This window comes from Pantherophis guttatus, chromosome 5 (assembly GCF_059756535.1).
Source record: "Pantherophis guttatus breed Tessera chromosome 5, ASM5975653v1, whole genome shotgun sequence".
In the NCBI taxonomy this organism is placed as follows: domain Eukaryota; kingdom Metazoa; phylum Chordata; class Lepidosauria; order Squamata; family Colubridae; genus Pantherophis; species Pantherophis guttatus.
The window spans coordinates 80558803-80580280 of record NC_142067.1 but is presented as its reverse complement, the minus strand read 5'-3'; the positions used below and the strand labels follow the sequence as shown (position 1 = coordinate 80580280).

The 21478-nt window shown below is 36.7% G+C and overlaps 1 protein-coding gene and 1 pseudogene across 29 annotated transcripts in view; one reads left to right on the top strand and one right to left on the bottom strand.

Annotated features, from left to right (window-relative positions):
- Positions 1–21478, bottom strand: part of PHKA2 (phosphorylase kinase regulatory subunit alpha 2) — a 238320-nt gene that overhangs the window by 96279 nt on the left and 120563 nt on the right. For 24 of the 28 annotated variants that reach the window (XM_034434190.3, XM_034434258.3, XM_034434276.3 and 21 more), the window contains one exon: positions 1570–1703. The exons of the other annotated variants lie outside the window; for them this stretch is intronic. In XM_034434190.3, coding sequence (XP_034290081.1) covers positions 1570–1703 — 134 coding nt within the window. The remainder of the gene's footprint in view (positions 1–1569; positions 1704–21478) is intronic. 28 annotated transcript variants of the gene reach the window in all.
- On the top strand, positions 4744–10495 carry LOC148113478 (uncharacterized; annotated as a pseudogene). Its single transcript, XR_015728258.1, has one exon. The product of XR_015728258.1 is annotated as an uncharacterized LOC148113478 (transcript).

Below are 21478 nucleotides of genomic sequence, written 5' to 3'. Positions count from 1 at the left end.
AATTTTGATTTGGATTTTATCTAGAGGAAGTCATGGGGGGAGGGGAGGGTTAGGGAGGGTTTGGGGGGGGAATTGGGGAGAAAATGTATTTGTAAAACTTTTTAAATAAAAAAAAAAGAAACCAAGGTCTCTAAGTCTTTTCTCAGTATCAATTCAGTACAAGTAACAAGCAACAAGCAACATAGTTTCTCTTTTCAATTAACAAATAGTCTGGGATTCATACTTTCCCTTCAGAGTTAGCAGCCATTTTATCCATCACCGTTTGTCTTTTGTCTTTACTTTTAAAACATAGTTGTTTCCTCTTCTCCTTCCTCTCTCCCAGATATAATCCAGTCTCACTTCACAAAATCAGCCTAGCCTCATTTATCCACAGGAAAAAAAATAAAAATAGTTTAAAAAATTGTAACTAAGCCATTTCCACACAGTCATAATAAGTGCTTTCTATCAAACAGGTCCTTTGTCTTTTAGCCCCTATAGTTGTTAGCCGCTATTAAAACAGGGGCTCACTTGTTGCAATCCACATCTGAGGGCAGCTCCCGCCTGGGTAATTGTTAAACTCACCCGGCATACAAGCTCCCTGTTCTTCTCCACTTCTCCTCCTCTCCTCCAGCACGATCTTTGTTCCCGGTTGCCGCGGTTTTGGGACAGCCGCCATGGCTGTCGTTTCACTCAGCCGGTGTGAAGGGAAAGCCTCCGGCCCCGAGGAACCTGCCCGTTCCTCTCGGCCGCCCAAGTGGTCCCTTCTTGTCCCCCTGTCCCTTCAAGACAGGGGAGGTCCGAAGGCCTGTCGGCGGCAGCTTGACAGACGGGGTTTTGGCAGAGTTCCGCGGAGCTTGCCATTTCCCCATCTGTGTCCCCGCAGTGCCAACCGGTTGGTGCTTTTTTGAACAGAGAGGAAATGCAGACCTTACAGCATAATTTGTAAAAAGAAATAGCTGCTCCACTAGTGAAAACCAGATGATGTATCAGATGAGTTTATTGGCACAGGTAATCCTCGACTTATGCTACAATTGACCCTGGAATTACAGTCATAAATTATTGTGTTGTAAGTCGTGGCATCACAAGACTGAATTCACAATTATGACAGTTTTTTATGATGGTTGTTAAGCAAATGCCACAGTTGTTAAGTTAACCCATTTTTGCTAAGGGGCATTTTTAAAATTAAAAACAGGAAGTAAACACTGAAAACATTGCAAATCACAGTCATGTGATTGCAGGATACTGGAAATGGAGGTAAAGGTGAGCTGGTTGTCAAGCACCCAACAGGTGTTCATGTGATTATGTGTGTGTATGCAGCCATTGTAACTCCGAAAAACTCTGAAGAAGTCCTTTTTGTAACTTTGTGAGGTAATCGGTCATAAGTCAAGGACATTGTTAAGTGGACATTGCATTGTTAACTGGAAGTAAAATAACCAATACTAACAGGAATTTCAAGGTTAGAATTTCAAGCGGGATAGAAACAAATGACAACCTCACGTAAAAATTAGTACAGCTGAATATTTAGTTTTCTGGAACATCATTTTTAAAAATAAATTAAGAACCGCCTACAGAACATAAAAGAAAACTTACTTTATTAGATATAAGATGTATAATATATCAGCCTGGTCATGTAAAGTAGGGCATTCTGTTAGCTGCCCAATTAATTTCTCACAATCCAAATCACCATGAGCATCTTTAGGCAAATGAAGAGCAGTCTTAGATTCCTATTAATCAAAACAAAGCACAAAACATTTTTTTTGAGTTTGTAGTTTACCTTAATTTTCGAAATAAAATAAAAATTTATTCAACCCCCCCCCCTAAAAAAGCATACAAAATGACAAAAGTCAAGGAGAACATATAAGGATACATGGTAGAACATTAGTCATGAATGCTTTCAAGGAAGTGCAATATAATGATGATGATGATGATGATGATGATGATGATGATGATGATGATTAATAATAATAATAATAATAATTCCTGATTCTGCCACCCAACAAGCAGTTAAGCCTCTTTCCTACCCCACATTCCTGATTCTGCCATCCAACAGGCAGTTAAGTCTCTTTCCTACCCCCCCATTCCTGATTCTGCCACCCAACAGGCAGTTAAGCCTCTTTCCTCCTCCCATTCCTTATCTTGCCTTTCTGCCAGTAAGCAAGCAGTTAGGCTGTCGTGGCTGGGCCTGGACAGCTATTCAGTGCAGTTCCTACAGTTATGGGATTATTGTAATTGGATCAGTAGTGGCTTAGCCACCGTGAACCAACCAAGGCCCATACCATCACTAATGATGAGAAGGAATCAACAAAATTCCACACCGGATCGGTCGTCGCCCGGGTCAATAAGGACCGCGTCAGATGCTGTGGCTCCTGGACATCTGTTGAAAAAGGGGCTACAGGGCTCAGTTGTTACTGTTAGAGAACCAGGGGGTGCAACTGCAAAGCAACTAAAACAAAAGTGGAAAACTTGGACAACTACAGAAAATCGAGAAATTATCAAATATTATTACCAGGCAGAACCAACAGCCAGGGGATTTCAAAAAAGAATGATGCAACTGTGGAAGGAAAAATACCCGGAAAGTGACATAACTGAACAAAGATTAATGGATCAAGGACACTTCATCGTCGGTAATGAAGTTTTCACAGATGTGGAAATGCAACATCTAGAAATATTGGCTAAAAAGAAAACAACAAGTAATGATGAGCAGGCTAAAGAAATTGTTCCAACACCTGAACAAACTGACCAACCAGTGAAAGAAACCAACATACAGGATGAAAATCTTCCTGTGCAACAACTTGAAAGTGTAGAGCTAAGTGATCTAGCAAAAATGCTGAAAGAAAATATTGAAACCCACATCAAAGAAAACATAGAAAGAAAAAGACTACCTACCATTTGCGAAGTGCATAGCAACCAAGTGAAAGATCTACTAACTGCTGTGAACAGCATTTTAACGCCCATCTCATCCAGCACACCATATGAAACCAACCAACTAATGTATAGCAGAGCCGCCATTATAACTGCAGAACTGGGTTATAAAATGCCCCAAAAGAAACCCACTGGAACACCAAAGTGGAAAATTCGACTTGCAAATAAAATAAAAAAACTTCAAGGGGATGTCAGCAATCTGAAGTACTTGAAAGAAGGAAAACTAAATAACAAAAAGCTGAAAAATAGTTTACAGAATAAATAGAACCTGGAGGAAAAAACAATAACAGAAATCATGGAAGAACTAAAACAACATGTAATAGCAACAGCAAAGAAAATTGAAAGATGCAAAGAATGAATTAAACAATATCATGAAAATGTCCAGTTCAGAAGAAACCAACACCTCTTCTACTGGTCCCTTGATGAAAATCGAGTCCAAACTAATGTTCACAAATGTAAAGAAAAAACATTGAACTTTTGGAAAGAACTGTGGGAAAACCCAGTGGAACACAACAAAACTGCCTCCTGGATCAGCTATATGGATATTTACTTGAAGCAAAACTGGAAGAAGAACAAATTAAAGAATCAATGATAGCATGGGGAAAAAATTTTGGTTATAGTATTGATTTAGAGAAATGGCAAAAATTGTGGTCACATAATTATAAAATGACAATGTCAACAGCATATAAAGAGAATTTGTATAAAATGTTTTACAGGTGGCATCTACCCCCAACGAGAATAGCCAGGATGTTTAAGAACAAATCGGAGAAATGTTGGAAGTGTCATCAAGCTCCAAGATCGTATTACCATATGTGGTGGACATGCGTGGAAGCAAGGAGATTTTGGACTAAAATACATACGTAGTTAGAAAAAATGACAAAGAGACATATTGACTTTAAACCAGAAATATTTTTATTAGGAATCTTACCAGAGACATTTAATAAAGAATTACAATACTTAATTGTGAACATTTTAACAGCGGCCAGAATTGTATTTGCCAAAAACTGGAAAGGAGAGAAGATAATTACCGATGAAGAAATTATTATGAAAATGTTGGACTGTGCTGAAATGAGTAGATTGACATTTGAAATAAGAGAACAGGAAGATAAACAATACTATTTGATATGGGAGATATTTTATCAATGGTTTGATAAAAAAGTATGGAGATGAGATAGCATATATGAAATGTTTAAATATGTATTTTTAGTTTAAGTAAAGAATAATTGTTATATGAGGAGATTTGGAGAATTGTAAGCACGAAATGATTTTAACCGATTGAGATGCTGTCTATAATCGTTTGTAAGGATGATATTTTTATGTTATTGTTGTTGTGTTTTTTTTTTATTTTATTTTTAATCTAAAATAAAACTTTCCCCCCCCCCCCAAAAAAAACTGCCTCCTGGATCAAAGATATTTAACAACAAACAACACGAAACAAAATGGAAAATATTGCAATAACAACTGACATGGTTGCAAAACAAGCAAAGAACATCAAGAACTGGAATGCACCTGGCCTGGATGAACTACATGGATACTGGCTAAAACACCTGACCAGCCTCCATCATCACATGGCCACTCAATTTGATCAAATGCTTCAAAATGCAACAAGCGAAGAATGGTTAACAGCTGGTCGAACATACTTGATAATGAAAGATCCAGAAAAGGGCACAGAGACAAGCAACTATTGCCCAATTACTTGTCTGCCAACAATGTTCAAATATTTTACAAGAATACTGGCAAATTCAGTATTCAATCATCTGATGGAAAACAGCTTGTATTCAGTAGAACAAAAAGGAAATTATAAAAAATCAAGAGGAACAAAAGATCAGCTGCTCATTTTTTTTTTTAAATTTGATTTATATGCCGCCCTTCTCCGGAGACTCAGGGCAACTTACAATGTGTTCAGCAAAATTGACAAAATGGTACTAAATATGCAAAACAAAGAAAAACTAATTTAAATATGGCATGGATTGATTACAAGAAGTAATCAATCAATTAAATATGGCATGGATTGACTCATTATCCCACAGCTGGATTAACACCTGTCTGGAAAACTTTGGAATCAGCAAAAATATTTGTACACTTTTGAAAGCAAATATGCAAAAATGGAAAACAGTTCTAACAGCAAATGGGGAGAACATTGGTGAAGTCAACATCAGACGAGGAATCTTCCAGGGGACTCACTTTCACCACTACTGTTCAACATCGCATTAATTCCACTGACAATAATCCTACAAAACACAAAACTGGGATACCAAATCTCAAGCCAACATGGCAAGATAAACCATCTACTATACATGAATGACTTTAAAATGCAAAATGCATTTTTTGCAAAATGCAAAAAGCCCCACTGAACTTAAATCAATACTCAACACAGTTCAACTGTTTAAGCAGCGACATCAAAATGAACTTTGGATTTGAAAAATGTGCTATATTATCCATGCAGCAAGGAAAAATGGAAAAAATAGAAGGAATAGAACTGGGAAATGGAAACATAGTAAAAGCATTAGCAAAGGCATATTGGAAGCAGATAACATCTTGAATGGAAAAGTCAAAGAGTTAACGCAAAAGGAATACATCAGGAGGGTCCGCAAAAAATTAAAATCAAAGCTGAATACTGGAAATATAATTAAAGCCATTAATATGTGGACAGTTCCAGTGATAGGCTACTCAGCTAAAATCATCAACTGGACTTTGGCTGAACTGGAAAACTTGGACAGGAAAACACGCAAACTTTTGAATATGTACGATGCTTTACATCCACAAAGTGACAAAGTGACAAAGTTTCTTGGCAGGTTACCTGCCAAGAAAATTAGAGGGCAGAGGACTATTGCAAATCCATCAAACTGTAGAAGAAGAAAAACGAAGTTTGAATGATTATGTGAACCAAAGTATAGAAAAATAGCTGCAGGCTGTGAAAATGGAGAACATTATAAAAACAACAGAAACAAAGGCAGAATATAAGGACAAACAGCTGGATGACAGATTAAATAGATGGAAAACCAAAGCTTTGCATGGACAGCACTTGAAAAACATTGAAGGAAAATGTGATGACAACTTTACATGGGCATGGCTTAAGATGGGAACCTTCAAGAAAGAAACAGAAGGTTTAATACTGGCTGCTCAAGAAGAAGCACTACAAATTAATGCCATGAAAGCAAAGATACAAAAATCCACCGACAATCCAAACTGCGGACTTTGCAACCATAAAGTTGAAATTGTTTCACATTTAATATGTGAATGCAGCAAAATTGCACAAACTGATTACAAAACTAGACACGACTGAATTGCTAAATTAGTCCACTGGTCATTATGTAAAAAATATGACTTTCCTGTATCCAAAAAGTCATGGGAACAAACTGGAAAAAGTTATAGAAAATGAGAAGGTGAAGATCTTGTGGGATTTTCGAATAGAGACGGATCGTCATTTGGAACACAACACGCCAGATATCACAGTTGTCGAAAACCAAAACGTACAATTTATTGACACTGCGGTACCAGGAGATGCCAGAGTCGAAGAAAAAGATCATGAAATATTGCGACCTGGCCATTGAAACTACACAGCTATAGATGAAACATGTAACAGTGATACCCATTGTCATCGGGGCACTTGGTACCATGTCCAAGAATTTTATAACATACAACAGCAAATTGCAGCTTCCTGCAATAACACCAGCGGAACTGCAAAAAACTATGCTACTTGGAATATCATACATCTTAAGAAGGTAGTTGGTTGATACCTAGGACGCTGGCAGCAACCCGTATCAACCATTAACACCAGTCAATGGTATTTGTGATGCATTTTTGAATGTTTAGTTGACTGAGTTTCATGTTAATGAATAAAGATAATAATAATAGTAATAACAACAACAACAACAACAACCCCCCACGGGTGCCGCCTTGATGTGGTGGGGGGTTTAACTGCTCCAATGAAGCTGAGAGTTGTGCTGGCGGTAATGTAAACTACCAGTAGGTCCAACCATGTCAGAGAGGTCTCGGCTGAGGAGCAGAACTGAGTGCACCCAACAACCCATGCAATGAATCATGGTGAAACAACCGAACGATGCCTATACCAGCTCGGTCGTCGCCTGGGTTAACAAGGACCGCGTCGGGTGTTGGGAAACCTGGACATCCATCGACAAGTGGGCTACAGGCCACGGGTCCCATAGCTGAGCAACCAGGACATGGGCCTGCAGAGCGACTGGAAGATGAAGAACCTCAGAAGCGGCAGAAATACACCATGTCAGAGAACCGCAATGTAATGGAATGATACTACAAAGCAGAACCAGAAAAACGAGGCTACCAAAAAAGGATGTACCAATTATGGAAACAAGAATACCCAGACTCAAGGATAACTGAATTACGATTAGCCGATCAGCGACGATTCATAACTCGGAACAAAGTGCTCAGTGAAGTTGAAGAAATACGGAAAAATTGTGAAATGGGAACACAGACTGCTGAACAGCAGACTGCTGGAGTGGCAGCAGAAAATACTCCAATAACATCTGGAGCAACTGAACAGCCTGAATTCGAAAAAAATGCAGATATTTTGTAAGAACAGGATAAGCAAAGGCCTGAAGTCATCATTGAAACACCAGGCGTACTCAATGCCAGGCAGCAAGAACTGAAAGCTAAAATCTTGGCACATGCTGCAATAAATGCAGAAAGAAGAAGGCTTCCAACATTGAAGACTGTCCCTAGAAAACATCTGGCGCCATTGCTGATAGATGCGAACTATGCACTTGCAGCAGTCCAGATAACATCAATTGAACAAATAAATCCGCTTGCCTACAGTACAGCAGCCATAGTAACGGAAGAACTGGGGATTCAACAGCTGCAGGCCCCTAGAAGATTGATTGGAAAACCGCAATGGAAAATCAGGTTGGAGTTGAAAATCAAGAGCCTGCAAGCAGATGCAAGCAACCTGAAGAATCTGCAGGAGAAAAAGCTGAAGAACAGCAAGATCAAGAAACACCTGATAAAAAAATATGGGCTCAGCACAAGAAGAAATGACGAAGCATTGGAAATTGTGAGACAGCAGATAACAGCAACAGCAAGAAAAATTGAAAGATACGAAGCCAGAGTCATCTAGTACAAACAAAATCAGTTGCTCCAATCAGACCAAAGATGGTTCTATCAGAGCCTGAATCAGACGGGAGATACGAAAATTGAAAAACCTGAGAAAATGGCAACTACTCAGTTTTGCAAAGACCTGTGGGAGACTGAGAAATGTTACAACAAAAATGCTGGGTGGATCAGAGACTTTAAGATGAAATTCTTCAAGAACAAAATGGACCAACTGAAAATAACTACTAAAATGATAAGCGACAGAGTGAAAAAAGTCAAGAACTGGACATCGCCGGGCAATGATCAACTGCATGGCTTTTGGCTCAAATACCTGATCAGCCTGCATGGAAAAATGGTCGAACAATTCAATGAGATGCTACAAACAGGAAACATCAGTGAATGGTTAACAGCTGGGAAAATCTACTTGATACAGAAGGATCCAGCAAAAGGGGCAACACTTGTAAATTACAGGCCAATAAAGTGTCTGCAAACCATGTTCAAGCTGCTGATTGGCATCATAACTGACAGGATCCAGGACTACTTAGAAGCAAATAACATCTTGCCAGTAGAGCAGAAAGGAAACAAGCGAGGGAGCAGAGGCATGAAAGATCAGCTCCTGATCGACAAAATGATTCTAGAGAACTGCAAAAGCCGAAAAACAAATTTGCATACAACTTGGATTGACTACAAAAAAGCATTCGACTCACTACCAGACAGCTGGATCATCAAGTGCCTGGATGTCATCGGAATATACAAGTGCACTGGTACTTTCATTGCAAATGTGATGAAGCACTGGAAAACAACTGTTTATTGGAAGTGAAAGCTACGGGCTGGTCAACATCAAAAGATGTTTCCAAGGTGATTCTTTGTCACCTCTGCTGTTCATCATCGCCATGACCCCTCTGTCAACAATTTTACAGAAAACTAACCTGTGTTATTAAACTGCTAAAAATTCATAGAAAATTTCTCACCTGCTGTACATGGATGACCTGAAGTTATACGGAAAATCAGAAATTGAAATCCAGTCACTGACCAATACTGTTTGAATTTTCAGCACTGACATCAGCATGGAGTTCGGCCTGGACAAATGTGCCACAGTGGCACTGAAGAAAGGGAAGATCGTAGAAAGTGATGGAATTGAAATGCCCAATGGACAAACCATCAAGTGCCACCAACCCGAAGCCTACAAATACCTGGGCATACTGCAGCTGGACAATATCAAGCATGGGCAAGTGAAAAATGTGGTCAGCAAAGAATACACGCAAAGGGTCAGGAAACTTCTAAAAAGCAAACTGAATGGCAGTAACACTATCAAGGCTATAAATACCTGGGCCATACCCGTCATCAGATATACTGCTGGGATCTGCCTGGACAGGCAGAGCTGGACAGCCTGGATTGGAAAACAAGAAAACTGATGACCATACACTATGCGCTGCACCTGCATAGTGATGTCGACAGTCTATATTTGCCCAGAAAAGCAGGCGGCAGAGGACCTTGAAAATGCAAGTTACATAGTTAAAGATGAAGATATTGTTCCTGGAACCATATCAATTACAAAGCAAGTGAAGCAGACAATCGAAGAAGAGAAGCATGCTCTGGCAGATTATGTGAAAGACAGTGTTGAACCAGCTCTGCTGGAGGTCAACAAGAGGAAGCTGCTCAAAGTGCAGTAAACCAAGACTCAATATAGGAAAACAGCGATGCAAACTCGGGCTGACAGCTGGTGTAACAAAGCACTGTATGGACAGTTCCTTGAGAAGATCCAAGGAAAAGTAGATAAGGAAAAGAGCTGGTTATGGCTGACCAACGGAACACTGAAGAAAGAGATGGAAGGCTTGATTCTTGCAGCCCAGGAACAAGCCATCAGAACGAATGTAATCAAAGCCAGAATAGAAAAATCTGCTGATGACCCCAAATGCAGACTCTGCAAAGAAGTGGATGAAACCATTGATCGTATACTGAGTGGTTGCAAGACAAGAGCTCAGTCTGACTACAAGCAACGTCATAACACAGTCGCTCAGATGGTCCACTGGAACTTGTGTCACAACTACCATCTGCCTGTAGCAAAGAACTGGTGGGATCATAAGCCTGAAAAAGTGGTTGAAAATGAGCATGCAAAACTATTGTGGGACTTCCGAATACAGACTGACAAAGTTTTGGAACACAATACCCTGGATATCACGATTGTGGAGAAGGAAAAAGTGTGGATCGCCAACATTGCTATACCTGGTGACAGCAGAATCGATGAGAAATAACTTGAAAAACTCACCAGATATCAGGACTTGAGAATCGAATTGCAGAGACTCTGGCATAAATCAGTGCAGGTGGTTCCAGTGGTACTCGGCACACTGGGTGCTCTGCCGAAAGACCTAGGCAAGCACTTAAAATCAATTGACGCTGACAAGATCACCATTGGTCAGCTGCAGAAAGCCACCTTACTGGGATCTGCTCGCATAATCCGCCGATACATCACGCAGTCCTAAACGCTTGGGAAGTGTTCAACTAGTGATTTCGGATACAAAATCCAGCATGGTTATCTCATTTGCTGTGTATATTGTCATTTTTGTGAATAATAATAATAATAATAACAACAACAACAACAACAACAACAGTGATACCCATTGTCATTGGGGCAATTGGTACCATGTCCAAGAATTTTACAAAACACATCAAGAAATTGCAGCATCCTGCAATAACACCAGCGGAACTGCAAAAAACTGCGCTACTTGGAACATCATATATTTTAAGAAGATATTTGGTTGATACCTAGGATGCTGGCAGCAACCCGTATCAATCAATTAGCACCAGTCACTCATATTTGTGACACATTTTTAAATGTTCAGTTGACTGAGTTTCATGTTTAATGAATAAAAGAGAAAATAATAATAATAATAATAATAATAATAATAATAATAATAATAATAATAATAATAACCCCTCCGAGGAGCTCTACCTTGTCGTAGTGGAGGGGCTTGCGTGCTCTAGTAATCTTAAGGGCTATGCTGAACAGGTGCAACCATATCAGACAGACCTTAGGTGAAGGGCCAGACAAAATTTGCTCCACAACCCATTCAAACATGGTGAATACGAAAAAAATGAAATTTATGCCGGCTGAACTGTCTACCGGATTAACAAGGGTTCCGTTGGATGCTATGTCTCCTGGGCATTCTACGCAAAATGAGTTACAGGGCTCAGCTCCCTTTGCTAGGCAACCAGGGCATGGAGCTGACAAGCTACTGGAAGAAAAACCCAAAAAGCAAAAAATCTGGACTAGGGAAGAAAACACCTCTATTTTTATTTTAAAAGTAGTTTTTATTGAATATAAATATTAAAAAGACATACGTAACATATACACAACAAACATTTATACAACATATACACAAAAAGAGTGTAATTTCTTCTTAAGCATTTTTTCAGAGTGACGTTCTACAATTCTACTTATGATATATTCCTTCACCTCTCCTTAATCTAATAATATTTTTTATTATATATATATATATATATATATATATATATATATATATATATATATATATATATATATATATATATATATATATATATATATATATATATAAAAATCGGTAATATTTCCCCTATATTTTTTGTATATTTCTGATTTTTAACCAATTATACCAATTATTCCATATTTTATAATAGTCTGATTCTTCTCTTTCTTGTAATTCTTTGGTTAACCTATCCATTTCAGCGCATTCTAAAATTTTCCCTATTACTTCTGTTTCACTTGGTATTTTTTCTTGCTTCCAATTTCTTGCGTAGGTTATTCTTGCAGCAGTTAATATGTGAATTGTGAGATATTTGATATCCTTAGGGTATGATTTGTTAAAGATTCCTAATAAAAATGTTTCTGGTTCTTTTTCAATCTGTGTTTTTGTTATTTGTTCCAACCATTTTTTGATGTTAGACCAAAATTTCTTTGCTGCCGGGCACGTCCACCATAAATGATAGAAAGTCCCTTGTGTCTTTTTGCACTTCCAACAAATCGGGCTATTTTTAGGTTGTATTTTTGCCAATCTGGTTGGAGACATATGCCACCGATAAAACATTTTCAGTTGGTTTTCCTTGTACGCCGTTGCTTTCGTTAAATTTAGGTTTACCTGCCAGAACTTTTCCCATTTTTCCAAAGGTATTGTGTGTTTGATGTTTTGAGCCCACTTAATCATCGTTTCTTTGACTGTCTCTTCTTCCAATTTATAGCGTAGAAGAAATTTATAAATTCTACTAATTAATTTATTTTCTGAATCTAATATAATTTTATCTATTTCTTGTTTTTGATTATAAATGGTATTGTGAAATTGTGGTTAGATAAGGAATTATTGTTAAAGTGAAAGGTTAATTTTTATACAAAATAACAGATGAGTTGACTGTATGTCTGAGATAGACTGATTGAAAAAGGGGGTAATTGAAAAGATTGCTAATTAGAAAATTAAGAAAATTAAACTAAAATCTTGATTGATAAGTAAATTGATTTATACTGTGAATAAGAATTAATTGCTCAATTGGGATAACTGGCAATATAATATAATATAACTATATATAAGCTGTGCGGTGTATAAGCAGTGTTTGGAGGGGAAAAGAGATACTAAGGAATAACTTAATAATTGATGTTAAGGTTGGAAAGCTTTACACGAATATTAAAAATGTCTACAACATCCACCATAACAAAGACAGGGAAAAAACCTACAACCAATACGTTAGTAATGACAACAAAAAACAATAGATAGCATGATGGGGAAAGAAAAAGAAAAAGAAAAACTGGAAATGGCACCAAATGTAATACAAGATATGTTTCAAAAGATCCAGGAAACACTGCTCCAAACACAAGAAAAAATAGCTGAAAATCAGGAAGAAATGAGAACGTTCCATGCAGAGATTAAAAATGAATTAGGAGAAGTCAAGGAAGATATCAAGACCATGAAGGATAAAATTGGGGGCATTCAAAATTCTATAGCAGAAAATGAACAGAGAATTAGGAAAACGGAAACAAAAATAGATCATGTGGAATTAAAAGTAGAAGCAATGGAACAAAAAACCCTACAACTAAATAAAGAAATGTCAGATTCCTTGGCCATGCTCGAAATGGAAAAGGCCTCATACTTCTTGCGTTTTCAAAATATTCCAGAAGAAAAAAATGAGGATTTAGAAGGGAAGATGGTGGAAATTATTGCAGGAATGATACAAAAAGAGCCAGAAGAAATAAAAGGACAATTGGAAGAAACTTACCGTGTACAAACAAATTATATAAGAAAACACAGACTGGCGAGAGAAGTCCATGTCAAATTCTTAAAAAAATCAATCCGAGATGAAGCCTATAAGAAATCTAGAGAAGAAACGGTGATCTATAATGATAAAGAAATTATAATCTTAAAACAGATACCCCGAAGAGTAAGAAATCTACGACAACAATATCAGTTTTTAACACAACTATTGATCAAATACAAGATAATGTACAGATGGCTGCCAATAGAGGGGATCTTAATTACATGGGAAGACAAAAAATATAAAATAGACACTCTAGAAAAGGCAAGAGAATTTCATAACATACACTTTAGACTAGAAGAAGAACAGGAAAGCAAGGAGGAAACAGATAGTAAAAGTCAAGAAGAAGAACCAATAGAAACAAATGAAGAAAAAGAAATAAGACAGAGGCAAGAAAAAGAGAGAGAACAGAGAGAAGGTGCAAAAGCTAAGGCACGGATGGAAACAAGAAACACAAAAAAACAGATACGATAGGCAATGGATGAACAGATTAAACTCTTTTCGGTAAACATTAATGGCTTAAATGCCCCAAAGAAAAGGAATCAAATTTTCACAAAATTACGAAAATTAGAAGCAGATGTGATATGTCTGCAAGAAGTACACATTCAAAAAGATTATCAAAAAATCCTAGAAAACCCCAAATTAGGAAAACTATATTCATCTCTGGCCCAAAAAAAGAAAAAAGGAGTAGTGATTTACGTAAAAGAAAAAATACAATCTAAACTAGTCTATACCGATGAGCAAGGTAGAGTGGTGATGGTTGAATTAGAAATAGGAAAGAGGAAAATGTTAATTGTAGTGATTTATGCACCTAACCAAAAACTACAGGTTTTTTTTAAAGATCTACATATAAAATTAGCAGAATTAGAATATGATGATATTTGTGTAATAGGGGATTATAATGCAATAGTAAATGCAAAGAAGGACTACAAAACTGGGGGGAAAAAACAAAAGAAAAAAGAAATACTTCCCAAAGAATTCTTTACTATGGCTGAAGAACTAAACTTGGCAGACGTATGGAGGGAAACACATGAAGAAGAGGCCCAATACACCTTTTACTCCCATCCGCATAACTCCTGGTCAAGACTGGACATGGCATGGATGACCCCAAATATCAAAATAGAAGTAGAAAAAATTGAGATAGGCACAAACCAATGGGCAGACCATAATCCACTATTCATAAACTGGAAAGGGGAAAGAAGACGTAAGAGATGGACAATGAACCAAAGATTATGTAAAGAAGAAGAATTTAATTCAATGTTAGAAAAGGAAGTAAAAATATTTTTTCAGATAAATAAAACAGAGGAAACCTCTTTACAAAACACATGGGATACTTTAAAAGCATATATAAGGGGCCTAGTAATAGCATATACGAGGAAAAAGAATAAAGAGAAGAAAAAACAATTAGATAATTTAGAGAAAGACCTAAAACAAATAGAACAAAAACTCCAGGAAAAGCCCCAGAACAAAACAATAAGAGAAGAATGGGAAATGATTAAGCATAAATTGAATTTGATAAACCAAATAGAACTAGCCCAAAAAATAAAAATGGCGAAACAAAATTATTTCGAACACGCAAATAAAACGGGCAGATGGCTAGCCTATAAACTGAAAAAAGAACAGAAAAAAAGAATGATATACCAATTGAAAGACGATAAAGGAGAAATTCAACATAGTAAAGAGGCCAAAAAAGAAATTATTAAGAAATTTTATGCGAATCTATATAATCAGGGGAAAATAGAGGAAGACAAGATAAAACAGTACATAGGGAAATCAGGAATGCCAAAAATCACAGAAGAACAAAGAATTACTCTCAATAGGCCAATAGCCAAATTAGAATTAGATGAAGTACTGAAAAAGCAAAAAAACAATAAAACACCGGGACCCGACGGGCTACCGGTAGAAATATACAAAACAATGCAAGAAGTATTGGGAGAGAATATATTGCGATTATATAATGAAGCTATGGAGAAAGCCAAAATACCAAACTCATGGACAGAAGCCATAATAACAATCATTCCAAAAGAAGATACAGATCTCCAGTTAATACAAAACTATAGACCTATTTCATTATTGAATGCCGATTACAAAATATTTGCAGCAATCTTGGCCGAAAGGATTAAATCAGTATTAAATACATATATACACCCAGACCAAAATGGATTTCTGCCGGGACGTCAAATAAAGAACAACATGAGAATAATACTTAATGCTCTAGAATATTATGAATCACACCCGGAGAAGCAGGCAGCGTTGGTTTTTCTTGACGCCCAAAAGGCCTTCGATAATCAAAATTGGAAATTTATGATTGAACAACTACAAAATATGCAAATTGGGGAAAAATTTGGGAAAATTATAGCAGAAATCTATACCAAGCAATCAGCAAGGATAATTATGAATGATGATATAACAGACAAATTTAATATAACAAAAGGAGTCAGACAAGGCTGTCCACTTTCCCCCTTACTATATATTCTATCATTGGAAATCCTGTTGAAAAAAATTAGAGAAGACCAAGGAATTGAAGGTTTAAGGATCAATAGAGAAGAATACAAAGCTCAAGCCTTTGCTGATGACCTAGTGTTTTTGACAGAAAATCCTATGGAATCTATACCTAATTTGTTCCAAAAAATAGAAGAATTTGGAGAAGTGGCCGGACTAAAAATCAATAAAAGTAAATCGAAGCTAATTGTAAAAAACCTTACGGAAATCCAAACAAAAGAATTGACAGATAATATACAAATCCAAACAACAACAAAAATAAAATATCTAGGAATCTGGTTATCTACAAGAACATCAGCAATTAAAGAAAACAATTATGATAAATTACTAGAACAAACAAAGAAAGATTTAGAAAAATGGGAAAATTTATACATTTCATTCCTAGGAAGAATTTCGGCCATCAAAATGACTATATTACCTAAATTTTTATATTTGTTTCAGGTCACCCCAATTAAAATAGATAAACCATTTTTTGAAAAGCTGAATAAAATAACATCTAAATTTATATGGCAAGGGAAAAGGCCACGAATAAAATTTAAACTGCTTCAGGATACAAAAGATAGAGGAGGAGCTGCACTCCCTGACTGGGAGGTATACTACCAAGCAGCAGTACTATCATGGGTCAAAGATTGGATAGAATTAAAGGACTCTAGAATTTTAACAATTGAGGGACACGAACTTCAAACTGGCTGGCACTCCTTTATGTGGGATGAGAAATACAAAACACACTCATATTTTAAAAGACACACAATAAGGAACTCATTATTACAAATTTGGCTTAAAATTAAAAAACAACATTATATGAAGATACCAAATTGGCTAGCACCGGCAGAATCAATTAGGCACCCAAATTTAACAGATAAGATAAAAATAATTAGATATAAAGATATAATTGACTATCAAGGCAAATTAAAGACAAAACAACAATTGGAGACAGATTTACACAGAGAAATAGACTGGTGGACTTACACTCAAATACAATCCAAATACAGAGAACATATAAAAACATATGAAGAAAACACCTCTATTATGGAAGATTAATATCAGTCTGAGCCAGCAAAATGTGGATTTCAAAAATGAATGTATCAGATTTGGAAGATGAACCATACGGACTGTGACACCAGTGAACAAAGGTTAATGGACCAATGACGTGTAATCCTAAACCACAAATTTTTCACTACAGAAGAATTAATAGCAATAGAAGAGAAAGCAATTAATGGTCTGAGTACATCAACAAAGAAGAGTAACATCAAGAATGATTTGCAGATTCAAAAGCAAATTGAGGAAGAAAGGGAGGAAGAGGATACTGAAATGGATGAAGATAAAGAACAAGGAAGCACTAAAGAACAAACACCAACAGATAGTGCTCAATTAGCTGGAAAAATAAAGCATCAAATGGAAGATGCTGAAAGAACATGTTTGCCAAAGCTGAACCAAGTGAACCGGAAAGAATTGAGAAATGTACTAAAAAAGGTCAATGAGGCTGTGCAAACTATTCAAACCACTACATTAGCTGAAACAAACCAACTGATGTATGCAGCAGCCATCATAACCATCAAAGAACTGGGGTTGAAAATACAAAAGAACCAAAGAGGCAAAAAGGGGAAGCCTAAGTGGAAAATTCGATTAGAATTGAAGATCAAAAAAGTACGTGGAGATTTGAGCAACTTGAAGAACCTAAGGCAAGGTCAGCTAAAGAACAAGCAGGTCAAAAGCAGCCTGGAGACAAGATACGATCTGAGGAATAAGGAGATTGTGGTAGTAATTGAAGAGCTGAAGCAGAGGGTTGTTGCCATCGCTGAAAAGATTAAAAGGTATGAAAACCGAGTAACTCAGTTCAAGGAAAACTCACAGTTCAGAGCAAATCAGCACCAGTTTTATAAGAGCTTAGAAAATGGAGACTGAGTCACAACAAATGAAAAGCCTGATAAAGAGAAAGCTCTGTAATTCTGGAAGAATTTGTGGGAAAACAACAAGAAGCACAACAGAAATGCAAAATGGATCAAACAGGTGAGGACTCTATTAAAGTGCATAAAATGGAAGACGTGAAAATAACAAAAGCAATGGTGCAAAGACAGTCAAGAAAAGTGAAGAACTGGAGTGCACCTGGACCGGATGAGCTGCATGGCTTCTGGTTAAAGGCACTTACAAGTGTGCACAAAAGATTGGCAACCCAGATGAACCAGATCCTAAAAACACCTGAAAATGATGAATGGATGACAACTGGAAGGACATTTTTGATCCAAAAAGATAAAAAAAGGAAAGGACCCTGGAAACTATAGGCCAATCACCTGTTTGCCAATAACATACAAGCTTCTTACTGGTATCATTGCAAACCAAATCTATGGATACCTGGAAAGAAATAACTTGCTTCCTGTAGAACAGAAAGGATGCTGCAAAAACTCAAGAGGAACAAAGGATCAATTGCTGATTGACAAGCTAATCCTAAAGAACTCAAAGAAAAGACGAACCAACCTGTTCATGGCTTGGATAGACTATAAGAAAGCGTTTGATTCAGTTCCCCATAGCTGGATCAAGAAATGCCTGGAAATCTTAGGCATCAGCAGCAACGTACAAAAATTCATGGAAACTTCAATGAACCTCTGGAAAATGAAATTTATGGCTAATGAAGAAGAACTGGGTGAAGTTGAAATTAAACGAGGCATTTTCCCTTTCACCCCTACTTTTTATACTCTCAATGCTACCACTGACAATCATTTTGAAGAAGATGAACTGTGGATACGAACTTGCAAAGAAAGGACTGAAAATCTCGCACTTGATGTACATGGATGATTTGAAGCTGTTTGGTAAAACAAAAGCTGAACTGAATTTATTAATTGAAAACACAAAATAATTCAGCCAAGACATCGATATGCAGTTTGGAATTAACAAATGTGCAACAATAGCAACCAAAGCAGACAAGATCATAGAAGAGGATGGAATGGAACAATTTTATATTTGAATCTGCAACTTGAACTCCTAGATATCTCACCTTTGATACTATTTCAAAGCCTGCCTTCCTTTCAAGTTTCTTCTTTTGATCTTCTGTCATATTTTTAACTATCATTTTGGTTTTTTTCTGATTCAGTCTAAATCCTGATATCATACCATATTCTTCTATAATGTCTTTCATCTGAATTATTGATTCCATCGGCCGTGTTAGGGTAACAACCAGGTCATCTGCAAATGCCCTTGTTCTGTAATCCTCTTGCCTTATAACTATTCCATTCAAAGTGCTCGAGTCCCGTATTGTGTTCAACAAGACTTCTAGAGTTAAGATAAACAACAGCGGGGATAACGGACAACCTTGCCTTGTACCTTTTTCTATACTGAAGTTTGTAGTTAAGCTTCCATTAATAATAATTTGTGCTGTTTGCTCTTGATAAATTGCTGAAACCGCCTGCACGAACTGATCCCCAAAGTTCATCTTTCTTAAAGTCTTTAATAGAAAGTTCCAATTCACTCGATCAAAGGCCTTCTCCGCATCCAAAAACACCAGCACTGCAGAGATCTGTTTATTTTTCTGAAGATATTCCAATAAATCTATAATTTGCCTCACATTATCCTTCATGTATCTGCCTTCTATAAATCCTGCTTGATCATGATGAATCACCTCTTGAATAACTGGCATTAATCTGTTGGCTAATACTTTTGCAAAAATTTTATAATCCGTATTCAGGAGAGATATTGGCCTAAAATTTTCCGGTTTTGTGGAACCTGCTTCCTCTTTCGGTATCAAAGAAACAAAAGCTGTTTTCCATGAAGGGGGTATTTTACCCCCTTGTTGTATGCTACAAAATAAGTCTTTAAGATGTTCAATCATTTCTGCTTGTAAAGTTTTATAGTACACTGCAGTTAAACCATCCGTTCCTGGAGCTTTAGCTGTTTTCAATTGTTTAATAGCAACAATAATCTCCTCAGCTGTTATTGGTAAGCTCGTTCTTTCCTTTTGATCACTAGAAATTTTCATAACTCTCCTTTCCTCTAGATATTTATTTATAAGTTCACTCTGTATATCGTTTTTGGTATATAGTTTGGTATAATAGTCTAAGAAGGCTTCTTTGATTAGTCTTTGCTGAAAAACTTCCTTCCCTCCATACTCAATACTGCCAATAGTCCGAGTACTCTGTTGTTTCCTCAGTGTGTAAACTAGCCACCTGCCCGGTTTATTAGCGTTACAAAATGTATTATGTTTCGCAAATTGTAAATTAGTTGCTGCTTGTTCCGCTGTAAGCATTTGAAATTGATCTTTCAAAAGTTTTATAATTCCTTGTAGTTTTTCATCTGTTGGATTTTTTATGAGTAACTGTTCTTTTTTCTTTATCTCTCCTTCCAATTCTAATCTTTTTCTTTGTCGATTTAATTTATGTTTAGAGTTCATATGAATTAGCACCCCCCCCCCACCGCATATACGCCTTACTCACATCCCAGATAATTTCAATAGGGGTACCCTTATTCAAATTCATTTCAAAAAATTCCTTCATTTGTTTTTTAAGTTCATTTACATTCTTTTCATATCTAAACAAGTTTTCATTTACTCTCCACGATCTTCTCTCATTCTTTCCCATTTCTATTTCTATCCATACCGAGCTATGGTCAGTTAAAGTCCTTGGAAATATCTTTGTTTTCTTTGTTTTTAAAAGTAAATCAGCCGTAAGTAGAATAAAATCAATCCTAGAGAAGGATCTATGTCTATCTGAGAAAAAAGTAAAGTCCAATTCTTTTGGGTTATGCACTTTCCATATATCTTTCAATTCCAAATCTTCTTTCATATCAAAGAAGATCTGTGGTAGTTTAACACATGATTTTGCCAAACTCTTTTTATCTGTTTTGGGATCTATTACTCCATTCCAATCTCCCATAAGTAAGATAGATCTGTAATTCCATTGTACTATTTTAGAGTACAATATTTTATAAAAAATTTCTTGTTGCTGATTAGGAGCATAGATTCTGATCACCAAAATTGGACCATTATATGTATAAAGTTCAATTGCTATATATCTTCCACAATCATCTGCTTCTATAATTTTAGCTGGCAATCTTTTATTTATGTAAATCACTACACCATTCTTTTTCTCCGAATTTGAGGCTATAAACTGTGCTCCCAATTTAGAATTTATCAAATATTTTCCATCTTGTGTTCTAATATGAGTTTCTTGTAGACAGATAACATCATTATTAAACTGTCTCAGATAATGAAATATTTTCCTCCTTTTCTGTGGTGAGTTCAATCCATTCACATTCCGATAAAAACTTAGTTGTCATTTGTAGTTTCCTGAAGCGTTAAGAGCATTTGCTGAAGTTTCTGTTCGAGACTGGTAGTTTTCGGCTTAGCTCCTCCCATAGCTTCGGATTTTTGAGTTTTGCCATCGACTCCCTTCTTATCTTGTGGTGGCTTAGACCTCTGTTGTTGTTGTTTCTCTATGATTTGTTTATAAGCTGCTCAAGTTATACGCTGTTCTTTAGCTTCATACGACATCAGGTCGAGATCCATTGCCACTTCTCTTGCATTTTTAGATGATCCACCTATAGCCTCTACAGGGAGATCCAGCAACGGTTCATCTAAAAAGCCCCCTGTTGCTCCTTGAGTTTCCATTGCCTCCACCTCCATCTGTTTCCGTTGCTCTTCAAGCTCTTGTTCTAATTGCTTCTCTTTCTCACCCTCCTCTATACGTAACACTGAGGATGTACATGGAGATGTTGTGCCAGTTTTAAAAACATTGAAGTA